Source organism: Triturus cristatus, chromosome 3_1 (assembly GCF_964204655.1).
Source record: "Triturus cristatus chromosome 3_1, aTriCri1.1, whole genome shotgun sequence".
Taxonomy (NCBI): Eukaryota; Metazoa; Chordata; class Amphibia; order Caudata; family Salamandridae; genus Triturus; species Triturus cristatus.
Window position 1 is genome coordinate 1,061,117,689 of NC_140583.1, and position 24,949 is coordinate 1,061,142,637.

Genomic DNA, 24,949 nt, shown 5'->3' on the forward strand with positions numbered 1-24,949 from the left:
ACCCCCCCCCAACCCCCACCCCCCCCACACACACACACACACAAGGGCGGGCGGGAGGGAATATGACTGTGATGAGGAAGACTATGACTCGGAGTAATGAACATTACTTGTAAGTAACCGAGTCATTACCATCCTCTTCCGTCTTCCTCGTCACAGTCACCAAGGAGCGTATACCCAAGCGCTAGACGAACAAAGAAACCGACACCAGGATGCCAAAAAAAACCCAGTTTAATGCATACAAGTACACACAATCAGTGGACAGCCGCAAGGACAGCGGAACCAAAATCCCCAGAAAGAACCTCCCCATCCTCAACTTGTAAAGGGAGACGAAAGTGTGAGGGGAGGACAAAAGTTGCCGCAGCACAAAGATCCTTGAAGGAGGCCCCCTTAAAGGAAGCCCAGGAGGAAGACCCACTCAGAGTGGAACGACCCTGAATGACCGGGGGAAGAGAAACCCCCGAATGCCGGTAGGCTAGGGAGACAGTGGAACAAACCCAACGTGACAGAGTGGCTGTGGTAGGGCGATGACCCTGCCGTGCAACACCAAAGGTAACAAACAAAAAAATCCACCTGGCGAAAGGAGGCAGTACGCTCCAGGTAGATCACCAGAGCCCTGGTCAAATCCAGGGAATGGAGCCTAATCTCCTCCTCCGAATAAGGGGAAGGGAAAAAAGCAGTAAGGACAATATCCTGGGACAAATGAAAAGCAGAGGAAATCTTGGGAAGAAAGCCTGGTCAGGACGAAGGACCACTTTGTCAGGGAAAAAACATAAGAAAGGAGGATGACAAAGCAAGGCCTCAAGCTCTCCCAAACGTCGGCCAGAAGTAATGGTCACCAGAAAACAAACCTTCAGGGTGAGAAACTCCAGAGAGACTGAAGGCAGAGGTTCAAAGTGGGAAACCTGCAAGGCATGAAGGACCAAGGGAAGATCCCAGGGAGGGACAGGAGAAGCAACGACAGGCCGCCGAAGAAGGAAACTGCGCAGAAGGTGCGAAGCCAAGGACTCAAAGGGAACGAGAGAGGACCCCCGGAGAGCCTTAATGGCGGACCACTGGCTGAGGAGAGTAGAGACCGACAGCCCAAGCAAAAACCCATCCCGGAGGAACTCAAGAACAGAACCCCCCTCACAGGAATCAGGGAGAAACCCCTGCGAAGAACACCAAGTGGAGAAATTACACCAGTGATGGTCGTAGACCTTAAGGGTACTGCCCTTCCGAGAATTTTGGATAGACCATGCCACAGCAGAGGACCAACTCAAGGAAACTACCCTACGCCTTTCAATTTCCAAACCCCCAATGCCAACTGGCTGAGAGCCTGACGAGACAGGTGAGGAAAGCGCAGAGGAAAAGGGGACAGCGGAAACCTCCACGGAGGAGCAACTGCCAGATGCAGAAGGTGGGGATATCAAGACTGGCGAGGCCAAAGGGGGGGCCACCAAAAGCACCAACACCCTCTCTGACCTGATCTTTGCCAGAACCCTGCTGAGAAGGGGAAAAGGAGGAAAGGCATATAGAAGACCCTGAGGCCAAGGGAAACTCCGGGCATCCACTCCCCAAGCCTCCATGCAAGGCAGAAGGGCGCAGAACCTCGGCAGAAGAGCATCCTGAGGGGACGCAAAGAGATCCAACCAGGCCCTCCTGAACCTCTCCGAAAGTTCCCGAAAGACCAGAGGAGACAGGGACAGAGAGACCGAAGAAGGCGACTCAGCTGATCCGCATGCCCATTCTCCCTCCCCGGCAGATAGATAGCCGTCAGACCCAGCAGATTGTCCTCCGCCCAAGACCCAATCTGATCCACCAGGAGAGCCAAAAGAGGAGAGCGAGTGCCCCCCAAATGGTTCAAGTAGGCACGAGCCACCTGATTGTCTGTCCGGACCTGAACCCACATGTCCTGCAGGTGAGGAGCAAAGTCCACGAGAGCCTTGAACACAGCAGCCAGTTCTTTCCAATTTGCGGACATCCAGCTCTCCGCAGGGGACCAAGCCCCTGAGCAGAAAGAACCCCGAGGGTGGCCCCCCACCCCAAGGACTGGCATCGGTAGTCAGGGTACAGGGAAGGGGAGGGTCCATGGGTGTTAAATGGTAGCGGCAGTTTCAGTCGGTATCCTTTCAAGTATTTGCCCGGCGGTAATCGCCTCTCATACCACTCGATAATTTACCAATAAAAGAGGCAGGCGCTGGAGACTGGAAGGCAGGAAACAAGGTTTTATTCCGTCGGAGCAGAACACATCAGATCAGACAGCAAGGTATCGTCACGAGGTGCTCTAACTGCATCTCTGAGACCTGGTCTCTTATACACTGGTTTATTGCTTTATTATACATAGTACATTCTTGAGATTCCCTTGATGTGCGGGGAAATATCCCCTGAAGCCCCGGCTCAGATCCGATCCCACACATGGTTACAGTAGAGGTTCCCACCCTACCCGCAGTGGGAGATGGCTATCGCGCAGCAGGGAATTCCGCTAATTCCCGGGGGTGTGTGCAACCGGCCGGGTCTCAGGGGGTAGGGGCTTTGATTCTACTGTAATCCCTTTGATGTGGGGTGTTTCCCTTACAGTAGGGGCAATAAACTGCATCCGCAGGGCTAGGTGATGGCCTGGGACCAGTTCAGACAATGGGGCGCAGAGGAAGGGGGTTATCAAAGGAGAGGCATGACCATGTATGGGTTGTCGGTCGGAAGTGGTTCCATAGCAGGGTCGCGCAGAAGGAGAGGGTTTATGGCCTGTATGAGAGAGCGGGGGTGGCCGGCGCGCGGGGGATGCTCGCAGCGCCGGGGGAAAGCGCTGGCGATCGAGAGTGAGCGGGGAGAGAGAGTGGGGTGCCTAAAATGGCGACCGTACATTTGCTATGCGTGGCGCTGGGGAGAGGCAAGATGGCGCAGATAATGTTCAGTTTGCACGCTAAATTTCCACAGTCCTCCCTTTTAACATGTCTCGCCAGCTTGCCTAGTTTGGATCTATCCCCATAATACCCCGTACCTCCACCTCATTCAGAGCTTTCATCCGCTCAGTTTCAAAGTCCAAAGTCTTAGGGCAGATGCAGTTCATAAAAAGCGAACATAAAGGTGGCAGACACTGAATCCCCAAGCAACATCCACATAGTATCATGATTGGTATGAGGATAAATGAAAACAGCCTCCATCCCCAACCTTTAATAGCGTCCCAAAACCAACTCCCCAGTGACCATTCTTCTTGTTCTTGATGGACCTCTGTGGACAGTCTGTGGAGGTGTTCAATTGCTTTGTAGACTGAGGGTGAGTTATCCGGTACGTAGGTACAACAGCTGGACCCAATGATGCGGCATGCTCCTCCGCGGTCAGCCAGAACCACATCTAGAACAAGGCGGTTCTGGAGAGCCACCAGGCGGACGGCCTGAAGCTCAGCGGTGTTGTTGGCGAGGGCGCCAGCTGTAATGTTCATTGCTGTTTCGACTGCCTGGGTTAAGTGGCGGATGGCACGGCTGTTTGCCATCGGACCCCAGAGCGGAACAAGACCCTTTACTGCGTCCATGAACTGTGCTCTGGTGGAGTCGGTTTGTACAATGTCTTTGGCACGTTTCTGTCGGTGATGGTTTGCTGGAGCCACATACGTCGGAGGAAGGACAAAGGCGATGTAGCAGGTGCCTCCCCAACCTTTCGGGAGCCAGGTGTAGGCCTTAGTACCACACACGAAGTACATATTCGGGGAGGCAACAAAGGAAGGTGGGTCAACTGAGTCCAATGTTCGGGTGATGAGGCAGGAGCTGTGGCCCACCAGCTGTGCCCCCAGGCCTTCGAGGCATACAGATCCAGTGATGTTGATGACGGACAGGGCCACTGTTAGGGTGGCGGCTGTCCGTTTTCGGAGGTAAGAGAAGGTGGGTCTGGCTGGATTGTTGAACACTTGCATTTCAATTCGTTCTTTGGCGGGGATGTCCATGTGAAAGGAAGTGTTCGATCTCAGAGGGCAGAAGAGGGCGGAGGTTCTACCAGTTTTGTTCAGCCAGAACCCATGGTAGAAGTGTGACATGGTTCTGCCGGAAGTGGCATTGTCCTTGTAGCTCTCCTGCAGGAGGATCAGCCAGGCGAGGCAGGAACCATGGACGGAAAAAGGTGAAGGGATGAAGGGGATTGAGTGCCCAGTGGCATGGGGCAGCAATCCACAGATCCAGCAGTTAGTGGCGTTGGTGGCAAGATTGTGTTGGTGGAGTAACTGCACAAAAGAGTTATTCCAGAACTCCTTACGCCTTTCTCGGAGTTGGGGTGAAAGTGAGATCAGATGGTGTTCTTTCGTGGTGGTAGGTTGAACGGTAGTCAGCAATGTCTTATGAGCGGGTGTGCTCTCCTCCATGATCCAGAAGGTGACCACGAGGAGAAGGCAAAAGAGAAGGGAAATGAAAAGTGCTATTGTCTTAAAGCTGTGCATTCGGTCAGTCTTTGGGTTTTTGAAGTGGATCTTCGGACGTCCGGTTGCTTCCATCATCTTCATGTCGGGCGCTTCCATCACCTTCAAGAGACTCGGTAGCGGGCAGAACCACAGACTTTGTTTTAGTTTCTCTCCTGGTGGCCTTTGAGGTGACTAGGCTACCGTTCTGAGATTTCCACTTAGCCTGTGGTCTGCTTAGCCGAAGTTCTCTCCTTTCGTCGCAAGTTATACCCTTCTTTGGATGGCACAGTGGGATCGGGATATTCAATCAACTCAAGTGTCTCTGTATCCGGGCAGCGGCTCAGGGATGGTCGGTCTTTGTCCAGAAGTTCCTCTTGGGCGGTGATGTTGTCCGTGGTTGTCAGGGTCGGTGATACCTTCTTGCAGTGGTGTGCATGCAGCCAATTGCGTTTCCCCTCCACTCGAAGAGCTGTTCGGGTGGTGATCAGGACTTGCAGGGGGCCCGTCCACCGGGGCTCCAGACTCTTGGTGCGCTGAAAGTTACGCACTAAGACGAAGTCACCGGGTTGGATGTCGTGTCCCGGGCCCCTGGAAACATCGGGAATGGCGTGCAGCACCTGCTGATGGATAACAGACAACGTCTTAGTTAGGTTATACAAATAGTCAGACATGAGGACGTCCGGGACGTCGTGGATGGATGATGGTTTTGGTGCAGTCCAAAGGTTCATGGGCCGCCCAAAGACGACCTCGTAGGGGGTTAAGTGGTGCTTGGTGGGGGTGGAACGCATTGATAGCAATGCTAGTGGGAGAGCGTCTGGCCATCTTAGTCCTGTGGTGGCGACTATTTTTGCTATCTTAAGCTTCAATGTGGCATTGTGTCGCTCAACCAGGCCTGCAGATTGGGGATGGAAGACCGCATGGAACTTCTGTTTTACACCCAACCCTTTTAAGATGAGTTGGATAACTTCGGCTACGAAGTGGGGGCCATTGTCGCTCCACAAAATTCGACAAAGGCCGTATCGGGGGAAGAATTCCTTCAGCAGTACTTTTGCAGTAGTCATAGCGGTGTTGTCATGGGTCGGGTAGGCTTCCACCCATTTGCTGAAGGCACACACAACGACAAGCACATACTTTAAACCTTGGCACCTTTCTAGCTGGACATAGTCCATTTGTAGGACTTCAAAGGGGTGATTGGGGACCCCAAACCCTCCCCGGGGTACAGCAGTTCCTTTCCCAGGGTTGTGTTGGAGGCATACTAGGCATTGTTGGACCAGACGTTTGGCTGAGTCTGGTATTCTGTCGTTGTGCCAGACTTTGGAGATGAGTTCGATCATGGGGGCAGACCCTATGTGTGCGGGGGAGTGTGCCATGGTCAGCATGGGGATCAAGTATGAGTCGGGTAGCAACCATTTGTTCGAGTCTTTAGTTCGCCAACAACCGTCATCGTCCTTCAATCCCACCCGGGCCCATTCAGTTAATTCGTGTGGTGTGCTGGCTAGTTGGATATCCCTAATCGTTTCCCTAGCATCCTTCCATTTCTCAGTTTGTGACCTGGTCACGTACATGCGGGTCGTGGACCTATTCTCGGCTGTGGTTCGGGCGGTAATGTCAGCTAGTGCATTTCCCTGACCTATAATGTCTGTCACCTTCTTGTGTGCCTGGCATTTGATCACAGCTATCCGTGTGGGGAGGAGGACTGCTTCGGTCAGGGCAGAGACTAGATCTCCATGCAGGATGGGTGTGCCATGAGAAGTCAAGAATCCCCTCTCTTTCCATAAGAGCCCGAAGTGGTGAACTACCCCAAAGGCATACTGACTGTCTGTGTAAATGTTTGCGGTTGTCCCTGCTGCCAGGATGCAGGCTCGTGTGAGGGCAATTAGTTCAGCCGCCTGTGCGGATCGCTGTGTGATGCGGGCTGTCTCAACAACTGTTCGAGCTGTGGTGACTGCATAGGCGGCTGAGGTGGTGCCATCAGGGAGCTTGATGCATGAGCCATCCACCCACAGTTCTCCGTCAGGGTCCGGGAAGGCAGTATCCCGGAGGTCAACCCTACTCTTGGTTTGTTCGTCGGTGAGGGTCACGCAATCGTGTATAGGGGATGCATTGGGGTCAGCGTCAGGGAGAGGTAGTGGAGTAGCTGGATTCAGAGTGGTGCATCGTTTCAATGTGATATGGGGTGCAAGCAGAGTCAGTTCATACCCAGTCAGTCGTGCGCTAGTCAGGTGTTGAGTCTTGGTTTGGTTCAGGAGGGTATCAACAGCATGGGGTACCAATACTGTGAGGGGGTTCGAGAGCACGATCCCCTCACTTTGCCGGATAGAGACAGCAGCGGCGGCTACTGCTCGAAGGCAGGCGGGCAAAGCTCTGGCTACGGGGTCAAGAGTGGCAGAGAAGTAGGCACAAGGGCGTTGCTTAGGGCCTATGGACTGGGTTAGGACAGACAACGCACATCCCTCCCTTTCGTGGGTGTAGAGGGAGAAAGGTTTAGTGTAATCTGGGGTTCCTAGGACTGGGGCCGAGCAGAGGGCGTCTCGTAATTCTTTGAAGGAGGATTGGCATTCGGGTGTCCAGGGGAGGGGGAAGGGGACATCCTTAGCCAGCAGGGAAAGCAGAGGCTTTATGGTAAGACTGAAGTTTGGCAACCACTGTCGACAAAAGGAGGTGAGGCCCACTAGGGATCGTACTTGCTTCTGAGTTTTGGGAACAGGGGTTTCTAGGATGGTTTGAATTCGGTCAGGGGTAAGTTTCCTCCCGTCTTTGGATAGTAGGTGGCCTAGATAAGTTACCTGGGGCTGGCAGAATTGCAATTTCTTTCTGGAGACCTTGTGACCGTTCTCCGCAAGGAAGCGGAGGAGGTGAATGGTGGCTGTGACGGCGAGAGGAGTGGTGTCGGCCGCCAAAAGAATGTCATCAACGTACTGTATCAACACCACTCCATCGGGTAGTTGGACTGCATCCAGTTGCCTCTTGAGGGCTTGGCTGTAAATACTGGGACTCTCAGTGTAGCCTTGGGGTGCCCTGCAGAATCTGTACGAACGGGCTTTTAAAGTGAAGCCGAACAGGTAGCGGCTGTCTGGGTGGATGGGGATGGAAAAGAATGCGTTCTTGAGGTCAATAACAGTAAAGATGGTGGCAGTGGATGGAATCAGGGTGAGGATGGTGGTGATGTCTGAGACTACGGGGTACTGGGGTATGACTACTTTGTTAACCTCTCGCAAGTCAACAATGAAACGGTAGGCTTTCTCATCCCCCTCGCCTTGCTTCTTTACAATGGGTAGGATAGGGCTGTTGCAAACATTACTGACTACTTCTTCCACCACTCCTGCCTCGACCAGGGACTCGATGATTTCCACCAATGCCTTCTCGCCTTCGGGTGATATCCGATACTGTGGAAGCTTCGGGAGCACTGCGTCCGGTCGGACGGTTATGTGTACCGGGTCGATCACCATGCGCCCTACATCTGAGTCGGTTTTAGCCCATAGATGTGAAGGTAATGTGTCGAGTAGGGACATATCAGCATCGGTTATAGAGAGCATACGCCGTGTGTGACAGGGTCTGGACAGATCTGGGTTATCGTGTAGGATGACTCGAACTCCGTCTGGGGAGCATCTGATGGTGGCTCGAAAATGCTTTAGCAAATCAAGTCCCATAATAGCATCGGGGGTGTTGGAGGAGAGCAGAAAGGTCGTGTCAGTGGTGTTATCTTCTAAGTCAAAGGAGATTGGTGTTGATAAGGGGTTAGTGGAGGGCGTTCCGTCAAAGCCTATTGAGGTTACGTGTGAGCCAGACAAGGGTGCCCTAGGAATCAGTCGTTTAGATAACGCACTACGTGTCGCCCCAGTATCTACCAGGAATGGAGATTTTGTGCCCAAGACCTTAGCGGTAACGTAAGGACCTTGCTGGTCAACACGGAGTTCGACTGGATCCCTCCCTTGTCCCTGGCGGTCCTATGCGAAGTCATGGGTGCTTTCGTAGTCGGACTGCTGATACTGGTTTTGTCGGGGGCGATCAAAGGTGTTTGGTCTGCCTGGCCTGTCGTTGATGGTGTTGCTCGTGTGCCCTCGTCCCTGTCCTCTGTTTCTGGGGTCATATGTTGTGTCTCTGGGGTCCCTATTCTTGTTCATTTCCAGAAGGACCGGGCACTGGGATTTCCAGTGTCCGAACCCTCTACAGAACGCGCATTGATTCCCATCCAAGTCTCTCCGTCCGTTGTAGGGTGCAGGTGTATGGTCTCTAGGGGGTAGCTTTCTAGGGGCGGTTGGTTGGTAATTCTCTTTCGGGGGTTCCCTTCCTATGGTCACCCCTTGCAACTGTGCTATCATTACTCTCTCCTTCAGTTCCTTTTTCTTCTTCTCTGATGCCCTATCGTTCTCGTTTTTCTGATTTTCGTAGTATTGGGCCATCTGGAGAATCGCTGCGGGTTTGGAGGCTGCCCAACTACTCTCGCTGGTCTGTAGCTTCTGGGAAACTTCCTGTGACAGACCCTTTACATAATTCTGGACAAAGAGGTGGTGTCCGGTTGCGGTGGTCATGTCTTGGCCACTGTAATCGGAAAACACAGTCTCGAATCGGGAGAAGTATTCAGACACATCTTCCTGGGGTTTCTGACGGCAAGCCGTCACTATCGACCAGTCTACCTTTCTTTCTGGGATTAGAGTCTTCAGCCTTTGTACAATCTTGTCTGGGAGCTCTAAGATGGCTTTCGGGGGTTTCTGTCCTGGCTCTCGCTGTTTATCTATGGTATCGAGTTGTACCCAGGTATATCCGAACGGCTCAGCGTGGTCAACTTTCCGGATTTGTTTCCACACATCAGCCGGCAGACATAGCCCAAAGAACAAGTCGATATCTGCTAACGTCATTATCGTTGAGCCTAAGGCTGTACCCAATTCCGTGTAGAAGGCAGTCGGGTTCTTTCTTCAGTCGGGTAGAGTCTTTCTAAAAGTCAAAATATCTTGCCGGTCCCACGGCTGATAGACCCAGTTATATACAACCCTTCCCTTCGCATCTGGGTTGTTGATGTCGTCGTGTGTTCCCTGACCCCGTGGGGGGACCCAGTAGGGGGCAGCTTCTTTAATGGGCATCATGGCATCGGCCCTTCCTCCCTGGGGATTAATTGCTATGGGGGTTTCTGTTTTGGTGGTCTGTCCATGTTCTTTAAGGTGTCGGTAGACCTCGAGTGTACGAGTGAAGAGGTTCGTTACATCGCCCTCTCTTTCTTCCCCAATGTCTACCTTCCTATATAGGGCCGCTAAGCCTTCGGGACCTTTATCGTGGTACCTATCCTCATATGCATTCAGGGCGTGATAACAGAGCCGTACGACGAAGTGTCGTCTGCGGCTGTCGGCATACGAGTTATACACGTCTGTTATATACTCCTCACTTTCTTTTCGTTCCACCAGCGTCCCTACTATCTTGTCAATTCCTGCTCGTTCATCCTTAGTTAGTCGATTCATTCTGGTGGACTCTTTCTTTCCTATCTCATGGTCGACTGGCGTTGTGGTTGACGTTGGGTTCGGCACAAGAGGCTCAGCCGGCGCGGAGGCCGTGAGGGCCGAGGCCCTTGTACTGCTTTCGCTCGTGTTTGGGGGTTGTGGGTGTTGTACTATTGATTGGGAGGGTGCATACGGAGGGGGCATGTAAATGATCGGAGGACCTAACAGTAACTCGTCATTCGTTCGTTGCTTGGAGGACAACTCAGGGTAGAGCAAAGAAGGGGTCCTAACAGCGTACTGGCCTGAGGTTTCGGGCTCCTGTCTTAGTTTAGTTTCCCTTCTCTCCTTTATGTCTTCTTCTAACTTTCTAGCGGCAAGGTGAGCTGCCTTTCGTAATTCCTTTTCTGCTTTTACTTCTTCCCTCTTTTTCCGTTGCATCGCTTCTTTGCGCCACATGCCAATACTGTCAAGCATAGTAGGCGTCGTCTTATTGCTACGCAGAGCTATTTCTAGCGCTTCTATCTTATGGTCGTCGAAGGATCCCATCAGTGGCCACTGACTCTCGGGGTCCTTCTTTGTATATTTATGCCATAGCTTGGTATAAGCTACGGCGACTAGTCCATATTTAGTGAACATGTCCTTATTAGGGGTGCCCTCCAGTGGAGCCGGATGGTTCACCTCTAATAAGCGGTCCGGGCAGAACCAACTACCAATCAGTGGGGAGAAGATAGGCATGACGGGTTTCAACGGGGACAAAAGTCAGCACTACCTATCTTTTCACTGCTTGCAAAGACTAGACAGAATATCTCTATTCTTCGTTATTTGCAAGCAGAGAATACCTCCAAAGAACCAATATCGAACAACTAGTGTTCGGACAATCAATCAATCAATCAATGGGGAGATAAAGATAGGCACGACGGGTTTCAACGGGGACAAAAGTCTGCGTTACCTACCCTTCACTATTTGCAAAGACTAGACAGAATATTCCTATTCTACGTTGTTTGCAAACAGAGAATATCTCAGAAAGCACTATTCTTCAAAACAATCAATGTTCGGACAATCAATCAGTGGGGAGATAAAGATAGGCACGACGGGTTACAACGGGGACAAAAGTCTGCGTTACCTACCCTTCACTAGCTGCAAAGGGAGAGAGAGAGAGAGTATTTCTACTCCTCCCCGTTTGTAGACAGCGAATATCTCAAAGAGAACAATCAATGAGCAATACTAGTATTTCAAACAATCAATCAATTATTTCGCAATTTGTCGTGTTTCACGACCTTACCCGGACCGCGTGGACAGTTTCTCGTCTTCCGCCTCCAGCGCCCGATCGTCCTCTACTTTCCGTATTTGCCGCGGCACTCCTGATGGTTCCCAGTCAGGACCGTAGATCACTCGAGAGAGGTCTGCTCGGAACCAGTGAAGTTCGGATGATCGGCTGCCAGACGAGGGTCTATTGGGCAGGAGCTCTCCCGATCGTTGCAGTCGTTCACTCTGTCGTCGGGACCTCTCCCACTGGATCCACGTGTCGCTGATGGGCCCCACGTTGGGCGCCAATTGTTAAATGGTAGCGGCAGTTTCAGTCGGTATCCTTTCAAGTATTTGCCCGGCGGTAATCGCCTCTCATACCACTCGATAATTTACCAATAAAAGAGGCAGGCGCTGGAGACTGGAAGGCAGGAAACAAGGTTTTATTCCGTCGGAGCAGAACACATCAGATCAGACAGCAAGGTATCGTCACGAGGTGCTCTAACTGCATCTCTGAGACCTGGTCTCTTATACACTGGTTTATTGCTTTATTATACATAGTACATTCTTGAGATTCCCTTGATGTGCGGGGAAATATCCCCTGAAGCCCCGGCTCAGATCCGATCCCACACATGGTTACAGTAGAGGTTCCCACCCTACCCGCAGTGGGAGATGGCTATCGCGCAGCAGGGAATTCCGCTAATTCCCGGGGGTGTGTGCAACCGGCCGGGTCTCAGGGGGTAGGGGCTTTGATTCTACTGTAATCCCTTTGATGTGGGGTGTTTCCCTTACAGTAGGGGCAATAAACTGCATCCGCAGGGCTAGGTGATGGCCTGGGACCAGTTCAGACAATGGGGCGCAGAGGAAGGGGGTTATCAAAGGAGAGGCATGACCATGTATGGGTTGTCGGTCGGAAGTGGTTCCGTAGCAGGGTCGCGCAGAAGGAGAGGGTTTATGGCCTGTATGAGAGAGCGGGGGTGGCCGGCGCGCGGGGGATGCTCGCAGCGCCGGGGGAAAGCGCTGGCGATCGAGAGTGAGCGGGGAGAGAGAGTGGGGTGCCTAAAATGGCGACCGTACATTTGCTATGCGTGGCGCTGGGGAGAGGCAAGATGGCGCAGATAATGTTCAGTTTGCACGCTAAATTTCCACAGTGGTACCCGTTTTGCCAGGTTGTTCGGCACCAACCACCATTGCAGCAGGAGAGAAATGGCTGGAGTCACAGGAACAGAGGCCTCGTAGGGACACCGGATCCCAGAGGGACAGAAGGTGATACACCAGATGGTAGAGGTGCCTGCGAGCCCAAGGGACCAGGAAGAGAGAGGCATACATTGCCCCCGAACCTGCAACCAGGTCCGTGCGGAGGCAGAAGAGGTCGACCGGAGGGATTCCAGATGAGACTGCAGACGGAGCTTGCGATCCGGAGGCAGGAACACCAACCCCAACCTGTTGTTAAGGAGAGCTCTGATGAACTGAAGTTCCTGAGAAGGGATGAGGTGGGACTGGCTGACATTCACAAGGAACCCATGAGACTCCAGGCAAAGCCGCACCAGCGCCACATCCTCCAGGGCCTTAAGAAAAGACGAGGAAGATATTAACCAGTCATCAAGGTAAGGAAACAATAGCACCCCTAGAGCATGCAAAAGACCCACCTGGGGAGCCAAGACCTTAGTAAATACCCGAGGGGCAGAAGCCAACCCAAAGGGGAGAACACAAATTGGAAGTGCTGATCCAGGGCAAAGAACCGCAAATATCTCTGGGAGAGGGGATGCACAGGGATATGGTAATAAGCATCCAAAAGGTCCAAGGACGACCGAAAGGCCCCAGAGGAAACCAGGGGCAGGATCCACTGTAAACTCACCATTTTGAACTTCTGTTAAGGCACATAAAGATTCATGGCCTTGAGGTCCAAGATAGGGCGAAAGTCCCCTGAAGGCTTTGGCACCAGGAACATCAGGGAGTAGCAACCCTGCCCCATCTCCGGCCTGGGAACAGGCACAATGGCGCCCTTCCGGAGAAGATCCTGGATCCCCTGTCGCAAACCCAGCAGCCGCATAGGATTCCGAGGAGTAGAAGTGGGAACAACAAAATCTGGTGGAGGAGAAGAGAAGACGATAGAATAGCCTTCTACCAGAAGAACCCAGGGATCGGTGACGTCGTGAGCCCAAGCGGAAGAAAACAGTCCAAGCCAGCCGCCAACCACGAGATAGTCCGGACTTGGCAGAGGCATCGGGGAGGGCAGCACCAGCAGGCTGTTGCTGGGACTTGGCAGAGAAGGGGGTGCCATGGCCACGACCCCTCCTGCGAAAGGGCTGGGAGGAACCCCTCACAGCAGACGGGGGATTCCCAAAAGCACGCCTGTAGCTAAAACCCCGACCCCTCAGAGGAGGCCGCAGAGGCGTCAGAAGCTTACGATCTTCCACAGACTTCTTAAGGAGATCCTCAAGCCGAGACCCAAACAATTTAGCTCCATCAAAGGGCAAGCGGGATAGAAGAGATTTTTGAGAAGCGTCCACCTTCCAGGAACGCATCCAGTTGTTACGGCAAGCAGATATAATGGAGCCAGAAATGGCAGCAGCAGCAGACAGAGAGTCTTAAGTGATGTCAGATAACAAACTAACCTGCTGCTCCATAAGGGACAGACGGGGATTAACGTCATCCCCCTGCTGGAGGGCCTCAGGCAGGACCTGAAAATCATGAAGAAGAGACTGGACCACATATGAGGCATAAGCCCCAGCCCGGATCGAAAAGTTAGCAGCGGAATAGGCCCGCTTAGCAGCACCGTCCACTCTCTTATCCACCGGATCACTAGGAGAGGCGTCCTCAGAAATAATCAAACCACTGGACGCCAGACCCACCATGAGAGAAATCACCTTAACGTTAGGAGGAAACTCAGTCAGAAAGTCCTGTAGAGGATATTTCTTGGCGAGGAACCGTGGGAAACCAGTCTTTTCAACATCAGCCCACTCACGAGACACAAGACCCCTGACCGCCTTGTGAACAGGAAGGGCGTCAGGCTCCCTACGACGGTACTGGGAGAAATTATTCTCGGCCAGAGGAGCAACAGTCGGGAAGGCCAAATAGTCCTTCAAGTGGGTGAGAACCTCCCTTAATTCAGCGCCCTTAACAAAGCGTCCACACAGCTCTTCATCCGAGCCATCAGAGTACGGTTCATGCAGAGAAGAACCCCTAGGAAACCGAAGCACCGGGCCATCCCGAGCCGCAAAGGCAGAATCCACAGCCCTAATAATCATGGACTGGAGTAAATCAAGGTCCATGCCTACAGGCTGCTGGGACACAGGATCCGAATCTGAACCAGAAGAACGACAAGGACGTTTCCCTGAGCGTTTACCCTCCATACTGACATAACACACAAGAGAGAAGGAGGGGAAAGCCTTAAAGGGGTGAATACACCATTGCTAAGCAACCGGCCCCTCCCCCTAATTGAGGAAACGATTAAAAATGCCCCTGGGACCGCCCCGCAAGGACGACAAGAGCAGGCATATGGCAGCACAACCGCAGCAGGAGCCGGACGGAGACAGCAGGTTAGCCCATAAGGACTGAGTGAAACTGAACTTCCAGCACCAACCGCTCCTGAACGCTCAAGCGCAGGAGCGGTAAAATGCCACAACCCAGCACAGCCACACCCCCAGACGCTCACCGCGGCAGTGCATTCAAACAAATTGGGCACAAGTGGACAGGCAGCCGCTCCCATCGCTCGGCGCGGGAGCGGCGTCAAGCAAAACTGCCGCCCCAGGCAAGCGGCTAATGCTCAAATAAACGGGGATGCTGAGCAGACCCCGGTACAAAGTAAAAACAAAATATACATACCGAGCTGGTGGATAACAAACCGCCTCGTTCAGTAAATGGGTGTTCCAGCCGGAACATAGAGAAAAAAACAGAATGTTTCCTGTGTTGGTCCCACCCTTATAGGTCAGGTGGCAGGTACTTCCTGCCAGGCGGCCATATTGGGTGAGGACCTTTAAATTTATGGGTGAATGCTGTGCCTGGAACACGAGTTCTCCTTGGGGACTGTGACGAGGAAGACGGAGAAGGATGGTAATGTTGGTAATGTGTGACCGTAATGCAGACTCGCACGCTTTGCATCAATAAGGGCGTGTGGGCTCCTGTCCCTACTAGTAGACTGCAGAGTTATGCATAGCTTGTGAATGCGCAACAGCATTAAACTGCAACCGGATACGTAACTCTTTTACAGCATGAGCCCGTTCCGAATTCATAGGCAGTGCATCATCCTTCCATTTAGTGATTTTCTCTGATCACAACCTCTAGGTGGCAGTATGAGCACTGTGTCCTGAATTGCACAAGTCTTAAGGTAAACAAGCATTGAAAATGCAATAGGTCTCGCCTTTAATTAAGTTAAAGCCATTTGATTTGCTATACATACCATTAGCAAAGCAAATGGCTTTAACTTAATAAAAGGTGAGACCTATTGCATTTTCAATGCTTGTTGAATGGTGTTAAGTCAGCAGCGAATAATGAATTTTCACTGCTACCCGTTGGGAAAACAAGAAATCTAGTATCTTCCCGGATGTGGGAAAGTTATAGGGGGCGCTTTGCTGCCTTGTCCAGCAAACGGAACGAAAGTGAAGGGAACAAGCATTTACAATGCAACGGTCTCGGCATTGTTAAAGTTAGAGCTATTGGCATTGCTCATGACAATGCCGTTTCTTTAAATGTTTTAAAAACAAAAACATCAACAAAAATAATGTCATGAGCAATGCCAATAGCTCTAACTTTGCCAATGCCGAGACCGTTGCATTGTAAATGCTTGTTATAACTGACGGAGCCGGTATTCCTTCAAACTTGGAATGCCTCGAAGCTGCTTGAAAAAACAACAACACAATATTAGTGCTGCACCGATCGGCCCTTACACGTCTTCACCTCCCAGCACCGGCGTGTGCATGCTAGCTAGAGGATGCTGGGGGAAGCCAGGGGCCCGAGAGTGCCACGAGAAGGGCTTTTAGTCGCTAAAGGGTGCTGGGGGAAACCAGGGGCCTGAGAGTGCCACGAGAAGGGCTTTTAGTCGCTAAAGGGTGCTGGGGGAAACCAGGGGCCCGAGAGTGCCACGAGAAGGGCTTTTAGTCGCTAAAGGGTGCTGGGGGAAAACAGGGGCCCGAGAGTGCCACGAGAAGGGCTTTTAGTCGCTAAAGGGTGCTGGGGGAAACCAGGGGCCCAAGAGTGCCACGAGAAGGGCTTTTAGTCGCTAAAGGGTGCTGGGGGAAACCAGGGGCCCGAGAGTGCCACAAGAAGGGCTTTTAGTCGCTAAAGGGTGCTGGGGGAAACCAGGGGGCCGACAGTGCCACGAGAAGTGCTTTTATTTGCTAGAGATGTTGCATGCAGTACTTGAAAACCACCCGGTACCGCCTCAGTGGAGTGTCCCCCGCCCTCCGGTGATGTCTGACCTGTAAGACCAGAGCCTTTCTGCAGACGTTTACATGCATGTGGCCAGAGCAGGCTGAGGCTGGGAGTCCCCCGAGCGGCCATCGTGGCACCATGCCAACACATCTCTCAGTCACCCCTCCACTCTCAAGAACGGACTAACGCCAGGGTAAAAACCAGAACGAACACAAACACAGCTATGAGCCGCAGGCCTGGGCACTTCAATGAATATATCCCATCGTGTCTGATGTCCAGGAGCCTGGCTGTTATGAACCTGCCTGGGAAGAGGTCATATCAGGATACCGCGTCATAAACCTCACTGCTTCCCTATTCAACGTTTACCTAAATAGATCTAGCTCACTATGCGCACGGTTCCACCAAATCACTGGGCAGTGTGTAGGGATGGGGGGGGGGGGGGTTGGGTGGAGGAGGGGTGAGTCGACAAGGAGGCTCTCTGGTGGTTCTGCAGTATCATTCTCCTCTTCCGATCAGCTAATGACTGCGCACAGCAGCTGTTGACACCAATCAAGTTCAAGCGGGTTGGGCACCCTCTACTTTAAGTATGTCCTGTAGTAGCGAGCGGGGTAGTTTGTAGATTTCTTACAGTCCCTCCCACCCTTTCCGTTCCCTCTTGGGCTCAGCTACGCCCGGTATTCGGGCGCTACGAACTTCAGTGATGTGCTATCTCAAAGATTGGAGGCCTCTTCCAGCAGAGCCGACCCTCCCTCCCCGGTGCCACAGTACAGTGCGACGCCGTTCAAGGATGCACCTTTACCCACTGACCGGGCACTGCGCACGCACCTCTTACCTGTGACGCCCGCTGTGACTGCACCCTGCCCAGCAACGTAGTGCAGCAACCGGAGCCCAACAGCACTTCCGGAGCAAAGGGAGAGGAGATCACTTCGGCGGAAGTGACAATTGCAAGAATGCGAAGTCCACAGGGAGCTCATAAAAGACTAGAACGGCGCTAAAACAATTGAATGCGGCAGCAGTGGGCACCATGCTGCTAGTCGTAATTTCCGATTTATTCATATTGAACGTCTTAACGCTATTTGAAGTAATGTAAAATGGCTAGGTTACGTAACGTTAGAGGCACATATTACATATTAAAACAAGAATTAACATAGACGATGGACTAATGATAACGCAGGCTCACACACAGCGAGTGTAACGAGGGCACCGGAAGACACCACCGCCTTTCTCCGAGGCAGAGCAGAAATGCCTCGGAGAAACGCAGCGTCCTTTTCGGATTCGGGGGCGTGTTTTGCTGATGAGACTTTCTGCAAAAAACACGCCCCCCCGATCCGAAAAGGACGGGGCCTGATCGGATTGACAAGACCTCTTCTCCAATGGCTGGCCAGCATTGAAGAGGCCAGCCAATGGAGAACAGGGGAGAAGAGGGGCGGGTTCAAGCCCCTCTTCTCCAAAACATTAAATCTCTCGACTTACGGTTCTGCCTTCGGCAGACCGGATGGTCCCGAGACCTAAAAAGGCAGTCTGGTGGCTTCAAAAGGGTGAGTGGGGGGAGGCGCACGTCTCATCATAAACAGAAACTCTGGAGGATAACAAGAGAGCCACAGATCCAATAGGTCGCTTATTTCAATTAAGTTGCCCAGCCTTCTGGCTTGGCCATTGCTCTTTGGCGGTCTGCATTGACAAAAACAACAAAAATATTTAGTTTGGCGAACTGTTTTACAACATAGTGGAGTCTCGCTCAATGCATACCCTGACCAGTTTGACGTAACGTTTGCCATGAATTACCACAAATCAACATACGAGTGACCCCCGCCCACCCCCTCCTCTCCTAATTCCCCCCTGCACGTGCATTGCGGTATTCCATGCAGCCATTGAAATGCAAATGAATGGTCTGGTTTGCCTAGAAACATGCCGCAATGTTTACTTCGATAAAGAATACACTTTTCAGGAACTTTCGGATCATCAGACACTTTAAACATACACACACGAAACCTATGTGATGTCTGGATGATTTATAGCTTGTGAATATCTCCCATATGAGGACAAACATGATTATTAGATGTTTGTTCAAAGGCTGACAGGGAAGCCTAGCTGGGAAGAAGTGATAGGCTGCGTTCATCTTGAATTTTAATGCGGTGGTGTTTAAAGCCTTGGCGGAAAGTTTTGCATGGCACCAAGTATACAAGATGACATTCGTCCAGGCAGCATAAACGTGCTAAAGAAAAATACATGATTTGAACTAAACGCATGTCAGTATATAATCTAACCGTGTAAATGGCATTTAACACCTTAAGCGCGCTAACAAATGCAAACCGGTAAAAGCAGTACCTGGGTATATTTCTGCCATGCATACTTCTAAATCTACGTGCTCATCCCACACCAAACGTGGGGTGTAAAACACTATATATGGTGCTATTTGCACGAATGGTTATGTGGGATCTTGCAGCCTTGTGGACCTGGGCATAAGGTAACATTATAAGACGAGCAAGGCTCCGCTCTGCCGTGGCTCACTTTAAATGCCTCTTGATTGTGTGGAGGCAGAAACGTTAACTATGTGCGCCTCACACATGCCCATCTCCCAAGCAACATTTTTAAGCAGGAAGCTGAATTGTGCTAACGTGCGATTAAAGAACAGTAATAATAAACAAGGGTCACAATCGGGACACAAAGGAGCAAAACAGCAAAAAAACGGGGCAGATAGCAAAGTTCTCAAAAGAGGGAATGGTACAAAACAGAGTGGAAAAAATGTAGCAAGAATGCACGGAACAAAGGTGACAAAACAGAGAGATGAGAGAATGAGAGAAAGCAATCCGACATGGAGAATGGGGGCGAGAGAAGGAGATAGAGAGACCGATTCTGAGTGGATGGAGAGAGACTGAGTGAAGAGGAGAGGAGAGTGTGGCTGGTTTGAGCATTTGAGCTAGGGCTATTTTGGATCCCAGCACGACGGAGGGAGGGATAGGGGGGGGCGGTCAGTACTAGATGCAAGAGCAATGGTTCACCTTACTGTACTTTTGCCGAACCTCTGTTTCAGTCATGCAAACGAAGACACACGCATGTGAAAGCAAACATATGAAATAATTATTCACACCCAGACCTCACACCGCTCCTGACTGCCATTTAAAAGTAGCCCTGCCAGTGTATCGAGGTTAAACAGAGGCCCTGATTTCCGGCTCTCTTTTCCCAGCACAGCTTCCCGGCACATTTGCGTGAGACCCTCACGTGGAAGCGGACGGTCTATGAGCAGGCACTGTGTGGCTGGCCTCGAATTGAGCGCCGGAGACAGAGTGGCAAGGGCGGGGGGCAGACCTCTGACACGAGACACTGCAACAGCAGGAGTCCGCAGATAAGAGTTTTCTTTCCAAAAGCTTGCGTTATGAGGCAACACATCCATTTCAACGGAGAAGCGCGACTCGGAGCGCAGCCATTGGATTGACTTGTCACTCACAGCCACGGCACGAGCTTATCCAAGCACGTTCCGCTTTCACTTTCCTCCTTTGTGAAAGGTTTGTTATCTTTATGGGGCCATGTGTTTGAAACACATGGCCCCATAAAGAATACAAAGCTTTTGCAACGACAGTAAGTCAAGTGAGCCAGTCCAAGTGCGACGGCTCAAATAGAGAAAACTTGTACGTCAGCAAGTGCTCTTTCCCAATGGCTGGCCGCCGTTTAGTATAAATGGTGACGCCAGCCAATGGGAAAGAGGGGCGGGGCTTAAAGCCAGATACTGACACTGACCCTAAATCATTAAATCTTGCCAACGCTAGGCTAGACCTAAAAACCATTGCTACAGGCAAGTAACTTTTTTCCCCATCCTATCCATGATGCGCCTGTTAGAATTCTTGTGCTCTAGTGCCCCCTTGAGGTAGCAACGTTCACTTGCAATGGACAGTCCATGAAATTCCTGCAAGTAGAGTTCCAGTGATGGATGAGGGTCTATTCACCCAGGAGTCATACGTTTTGTGTGGCAGCTGTAGCTAATAGCGTGGTCTCTTGCAGTCCCGTCCATAACAACATTTCTGAGGCTTGGGGTGAATGGGGGTCTTTGCCCTTTGCTGTGTATACTGGTGGTAGCCATGCGTGTGAGAAAATCCACTTTTGCTGCTTCATTTCTGACCTGATTTCCCCTCCATCCTCCGCAGGAACGCCAGCGCCTGGAGACCATCCTGAACCTGTGCGCCGAGTACACCAAGACGGACGGCGGGGCCTCCGAGCCCTCTGAACCCCTGCGCATTGAGGAGACGCGCATGTTTCCCCCCGCTGGAGATGGCACCATTGGTCGGACTAGCAGGAGGCCCTCCAGGGAAGCTGCCAGTCTAGCAGCCATAGGGAGGGCCTCGCGGGACCCCAGCCCCAGGAATGCCCCAGATGCTGGAGGGCACAGGCAGCGGGAGAGCGCGGAGCGATCTGACGAGGAGAACCACCGGGAAGAGTGCAGCAGCACCGAGAGCACACACCAAGAGGTAACTAGATTCCCCGGTGATTGACATTCCGTCCTGCCTCGTATGATGTGTGCTGAAACTCGGGCTTCAGCGGTAGATGGTCAGGTCTGTGCCCGAGTCCCAGCACACGCCCCTCCTGCTCTAAGAGTGGAGGGATATGTACGAATCAGACATTGTATTGTATTGTATTGTATTGATATAGCGATTACTACCCCTGACGAGCCGTCGAAGCGCTTTTTCTGCAAGTAGCACACTACTCCGGAACACTTAAAGGATTAGTGGTGAACTAGTATAGTGAATTATGAAAGCAATTTGAGTGGTGGATATGTTAATCTGTTATTCAGATTGGGAAGGATAGTGAGGGAAAAAGGTTTGCGGTTTTATAGCGCTTGCTACCCCTGATAAGGTGTTGAAGTGCAATTTCGGTGAGTAGCATGCTACTCCGGAACCCATAAAGGATTAGTAGTGAATTAGTATAGTGAAAATATGAAAGTATTTTGACATGAAGCCCTAGCTCAGAATCCAGCATATTTTTGAAACCTTGGTGTAATAATAGGTCGAGGTGATGGCCTGTCAGACATCTTTCTATAGGCAGCCTGTCTTCACGAACATCTTTTACGCCTCAGTACAGCCACATTGCTCATTCCTTTATTTATTTATTTATTTATTTTAAGGTTCTTTTCTCACCAGTTACCATTTCACCACCAGTCAGCTTTTTTTTTTTTTTTTTTTTTTTTACAAGTTCAAGCGTTACTGTGTCTCTTCCTTAACATCAACACAGTCTTTGAATATGCAGCAAGCGTTTTTAATTTTTGCATTTATAGTTTAAAAAAAAAACATTGTAAACGAAGCACAGAACCACAGAAACCATAACCATGAACCAGGGCAGGTTGGCTCGATCCGCACCATGTAAAGGGTCAACATGTCTAATGTGTTTTTGATAGAGTTGCAAATTGGGTGGAGAAATGTGTCCATTAAGTAAGTCACATCGTGTCACGTGGCAAATATCTGAAAGAAGTTTGTTCCACAAAGCCTCTCCCTTCAGATGTTTCTCGGGTTCAATGAAGTTCGACTCAATATTCATGCATACACCCTCATGCTTAAGGAAGAGCTCCAACAATTTCCTTCTTTAAAAAGGGCTAATCTCATTTTCCAGTTTCCTCTCCACCCCCTCGGAAGCAAGGAAAAACACGAGTAAATGTTTCTCTGAGAGCTACAGAGTCTCATGCTGTCCCCGTGTTAATTCTGCTGTTCACAGAACTCCTGTTTTAGCATCCACTGGAGTGTTCCCACGGGCCCCAGGTAAATACTTTTGAACCATGAGACTTCACTTTGTACACTACTTTGTTCTTTCCTAGAATGGATTAGTAGTTCCAACTTACCCGCTTGGTTCATAGCACTGCCGCTTCTTGGATTGTTATTTTGCTTCCAACACATACTTAGGACTGTAATTGATTCTTCAAATAGAACAGTCAGTGACAACGAGGAAACTTTTCCCACTGTTGTTTACAATGACGTTCCAAACATCAGAAAATCTCTTAATATTTTGCGATAGAGAGGGGAAAGTGGTTGCTGTCTATTTGATGTGTAATGAAGGTACAACAGAATAAACCAAACATTTTATTTCTCATTAATGATTGTAAAGAAACGTGATCGTACCATATTCATCCACAAAAATGGTAAAGAAAATATTGTGGGACATAATTTTAACTAAGCAAAATCCTGAGAAATAATGAGAAAGGATTGCAACTCGCATCCTTAGGGCTCCATGTTTAGGATGATGTTTAATTGATAAATGTCGATGTATTTTGTTGGCCATCTTAGTTTACGGGATTTTTAGTTGGTGGTGTGCGCCCTCTTGATTTGCGATTCATTGGCACATATACACTCCATTGTCTGCTTGGTATATGTAAAAATGTTCCATTAAGTCATCAGTCATTTTCCATTGTAGCATGAAGACTCGCCTAGCATCAAGTCCAAGAAGGAGTCCTCCGTGCTCGAGGAGGAGCGTGTGCGAGTCCTGGGCCGTGTGGATGAGCTGAAGGGACGTGTGAAGGACTTGGAGCAACAACTGCAGGAGACGACCCGAGAGGTGAGTATCTGGGAGGGGTAGCATTTCACTTGTCGTCTGCCACCCACGTGATGGAGTAATGACTAATTAGTTCCTAGTAGTACTCATTAATATATTTAAATCCTTAGAGTACTCAAGGAAGGTAGAATAAGAAATGCTTAAAGACACACCTTTCAATCTTTGGATCCTTGATATGTATTGATGAGAAGACAGGATGTGAAAGATATAGACTGGAAAGGAGGTCCTCCGATGTCCTGGTTCCAACAAATATAAATCCATCTTTCATAGCTATCCCATCGGAGCTGCAAACTATTAACCTTCCCCCAGAGTCTTTACCGTACGTTGTAGTTTTAACGGGGGTACCACTTTTAACCCAGGGAAAAAATGAAAGCCATACTGAGTTAAAAAATAAGTGTATCCAGTGGCTTAATATAAACAGACCTCTCCCCTCATACATTTCTGGGGAAATACTCTCTGTAAGACGAATAGACTGGATTGGGAAGGGTCCCAAAACTATTGCAGGGAATTGTGTAGTAATAAACTTTAGGGATACTGCTGCCGTTGAGTACATCTGTGGTTTTTCCCCCTTTAGATTAAATACTCAAATCCTCCCCCTCCACTTGTCATACTTTTATCCCGTGCTCCATCTGAGATCAGCTCATTGTAAAAGTGCTAAATATGACGAGGGCCGAAATGGTTGTTCATCTGGAATGCACCAGGGGCAAACAAGCTGGGTGGACTTCTATGCCTATAATCCCCCTCTGTCTTCCTTTGTGCATAGAAATAGGTTTAGTGCACTGAACCAGGTTGAATGACGCCCACATGACAAGGAGCTAGTCCAGAATTACAATAGTGAAACATCTACCCCTTTAACTGCACTGGAGGGAAATACTAAAACCCCTATCTCTGCAGAGGGCATACCTTCTGGTTCTTCGGGCTGGGCGGGAGGGAGTGATTCGGGGGATGCGGGGCTCCCGCGGGGAGTGTCTGTTGTAGGGGGGGAAGCACGTAATATAGACAAACCGGAGAGGAAAGTTCATTTAGCGTCCCCCATTTGCGATAGTTCTTCCATTATGGCAATAGGAATCTCAAAAGACACTGGTAAGGTAGTCGATGGCACTATAAAAATCCTTTCGTGGAATGTTGCTGGTTTAAAAAACAAATTATCTAATCCTGACTGGGGCTCCTTTATGGCAGCACATGATATCTGCCTGATCCAGGAAACTTGGGCTTTAGAGGAGAGTGTTAGTCCAGGTTATGCAACTATTCATATGTTGGCAGTATCTGGTGGCAGAGGCCGCCCTTCTGGTCGCCTGTCAATTTGGATAGGCACCCACTTGGGCGTCCAAGCTACTCAAATACCAACTAACTCCTCTGATGTCCAATGTGTGTTATTGACACCCCTGGACACACCAAAAATAGCCATAATAAATATCTATTCTAGGCCAGTTAGGAGTGGGCAGGAGTCAGACACGATTAAAGCATTAGATCTCTTTATCCAGACACTTGACCCCTCAGTTATAATAATCGTTGGTGGGGATTTTAATTGCCAATTTGAGCCCTTGGTTAACCCTGATTCGGATGAGCAGGACGATGAAGACCTGCTCTGGTGTATTCCGGAACCAAAGATCCCTCCTGTCAAGGTATGGACTCTGCTGGTCATCCAAATAAAATCATTCTCACTTGCTACGTCTTTGCGGGCGTGTAATGGGAGACTGGACCCTGACCGCCCGGGATTTCCTACATTTAACAGGGTAGAACAAACATCCACCATTGACTACATCATAATGGAAGTAAGACATTGGGACAGGCTCTTGGAATTTAGAGTGTATCCGAGACATGATAGTGACCACAACGCCCTTGTCCTAACACTGAAGCGGGGGAGCTTTGGGCTGACTAACCCTGAAGCTGGTCCTACTACTAACATGATCACGCCCCTCATGGTCTCGAATAATCGACGTAGGGTTAATTGGCCTCACTTTCAGAACTCCCCGTCTAGGCTGGGTGAAGTATACCAGCTCGC

The 24,949-nt window shown here is 50.5% G+C and overlaps 1 protein-coding gene across 18 annotated transcripts in view; it reads left to right on the forward strand.

Annotated features, from left to right (window-relative positions):
- PHLDB1 (pleckstrin homology like domain family B member 1) overlaps positions 1-24,949 on the forward strand; it is a 390,210-nt gene that overhangs the window by 236,965 nt on the left and 128,296 nt on the right. For all 18 annotated transcript variants that reach the window (XM_085645850.1, XM_085645851.1, XM_085645853.1 and 15 more), the window contains 2 exons: positions 20,556-20,876; positions 22,807-22,947. In XM_085645850.1, coding sequence (XP_085501976.1) covers positions 20,556-20,876; positions 22,807-22,947 — 462 coding nt within the window. The remainder of the gene's footprint in view (positions 1-20,555; positions 20,877-22,806; positions 22,948-24,949) is intronic.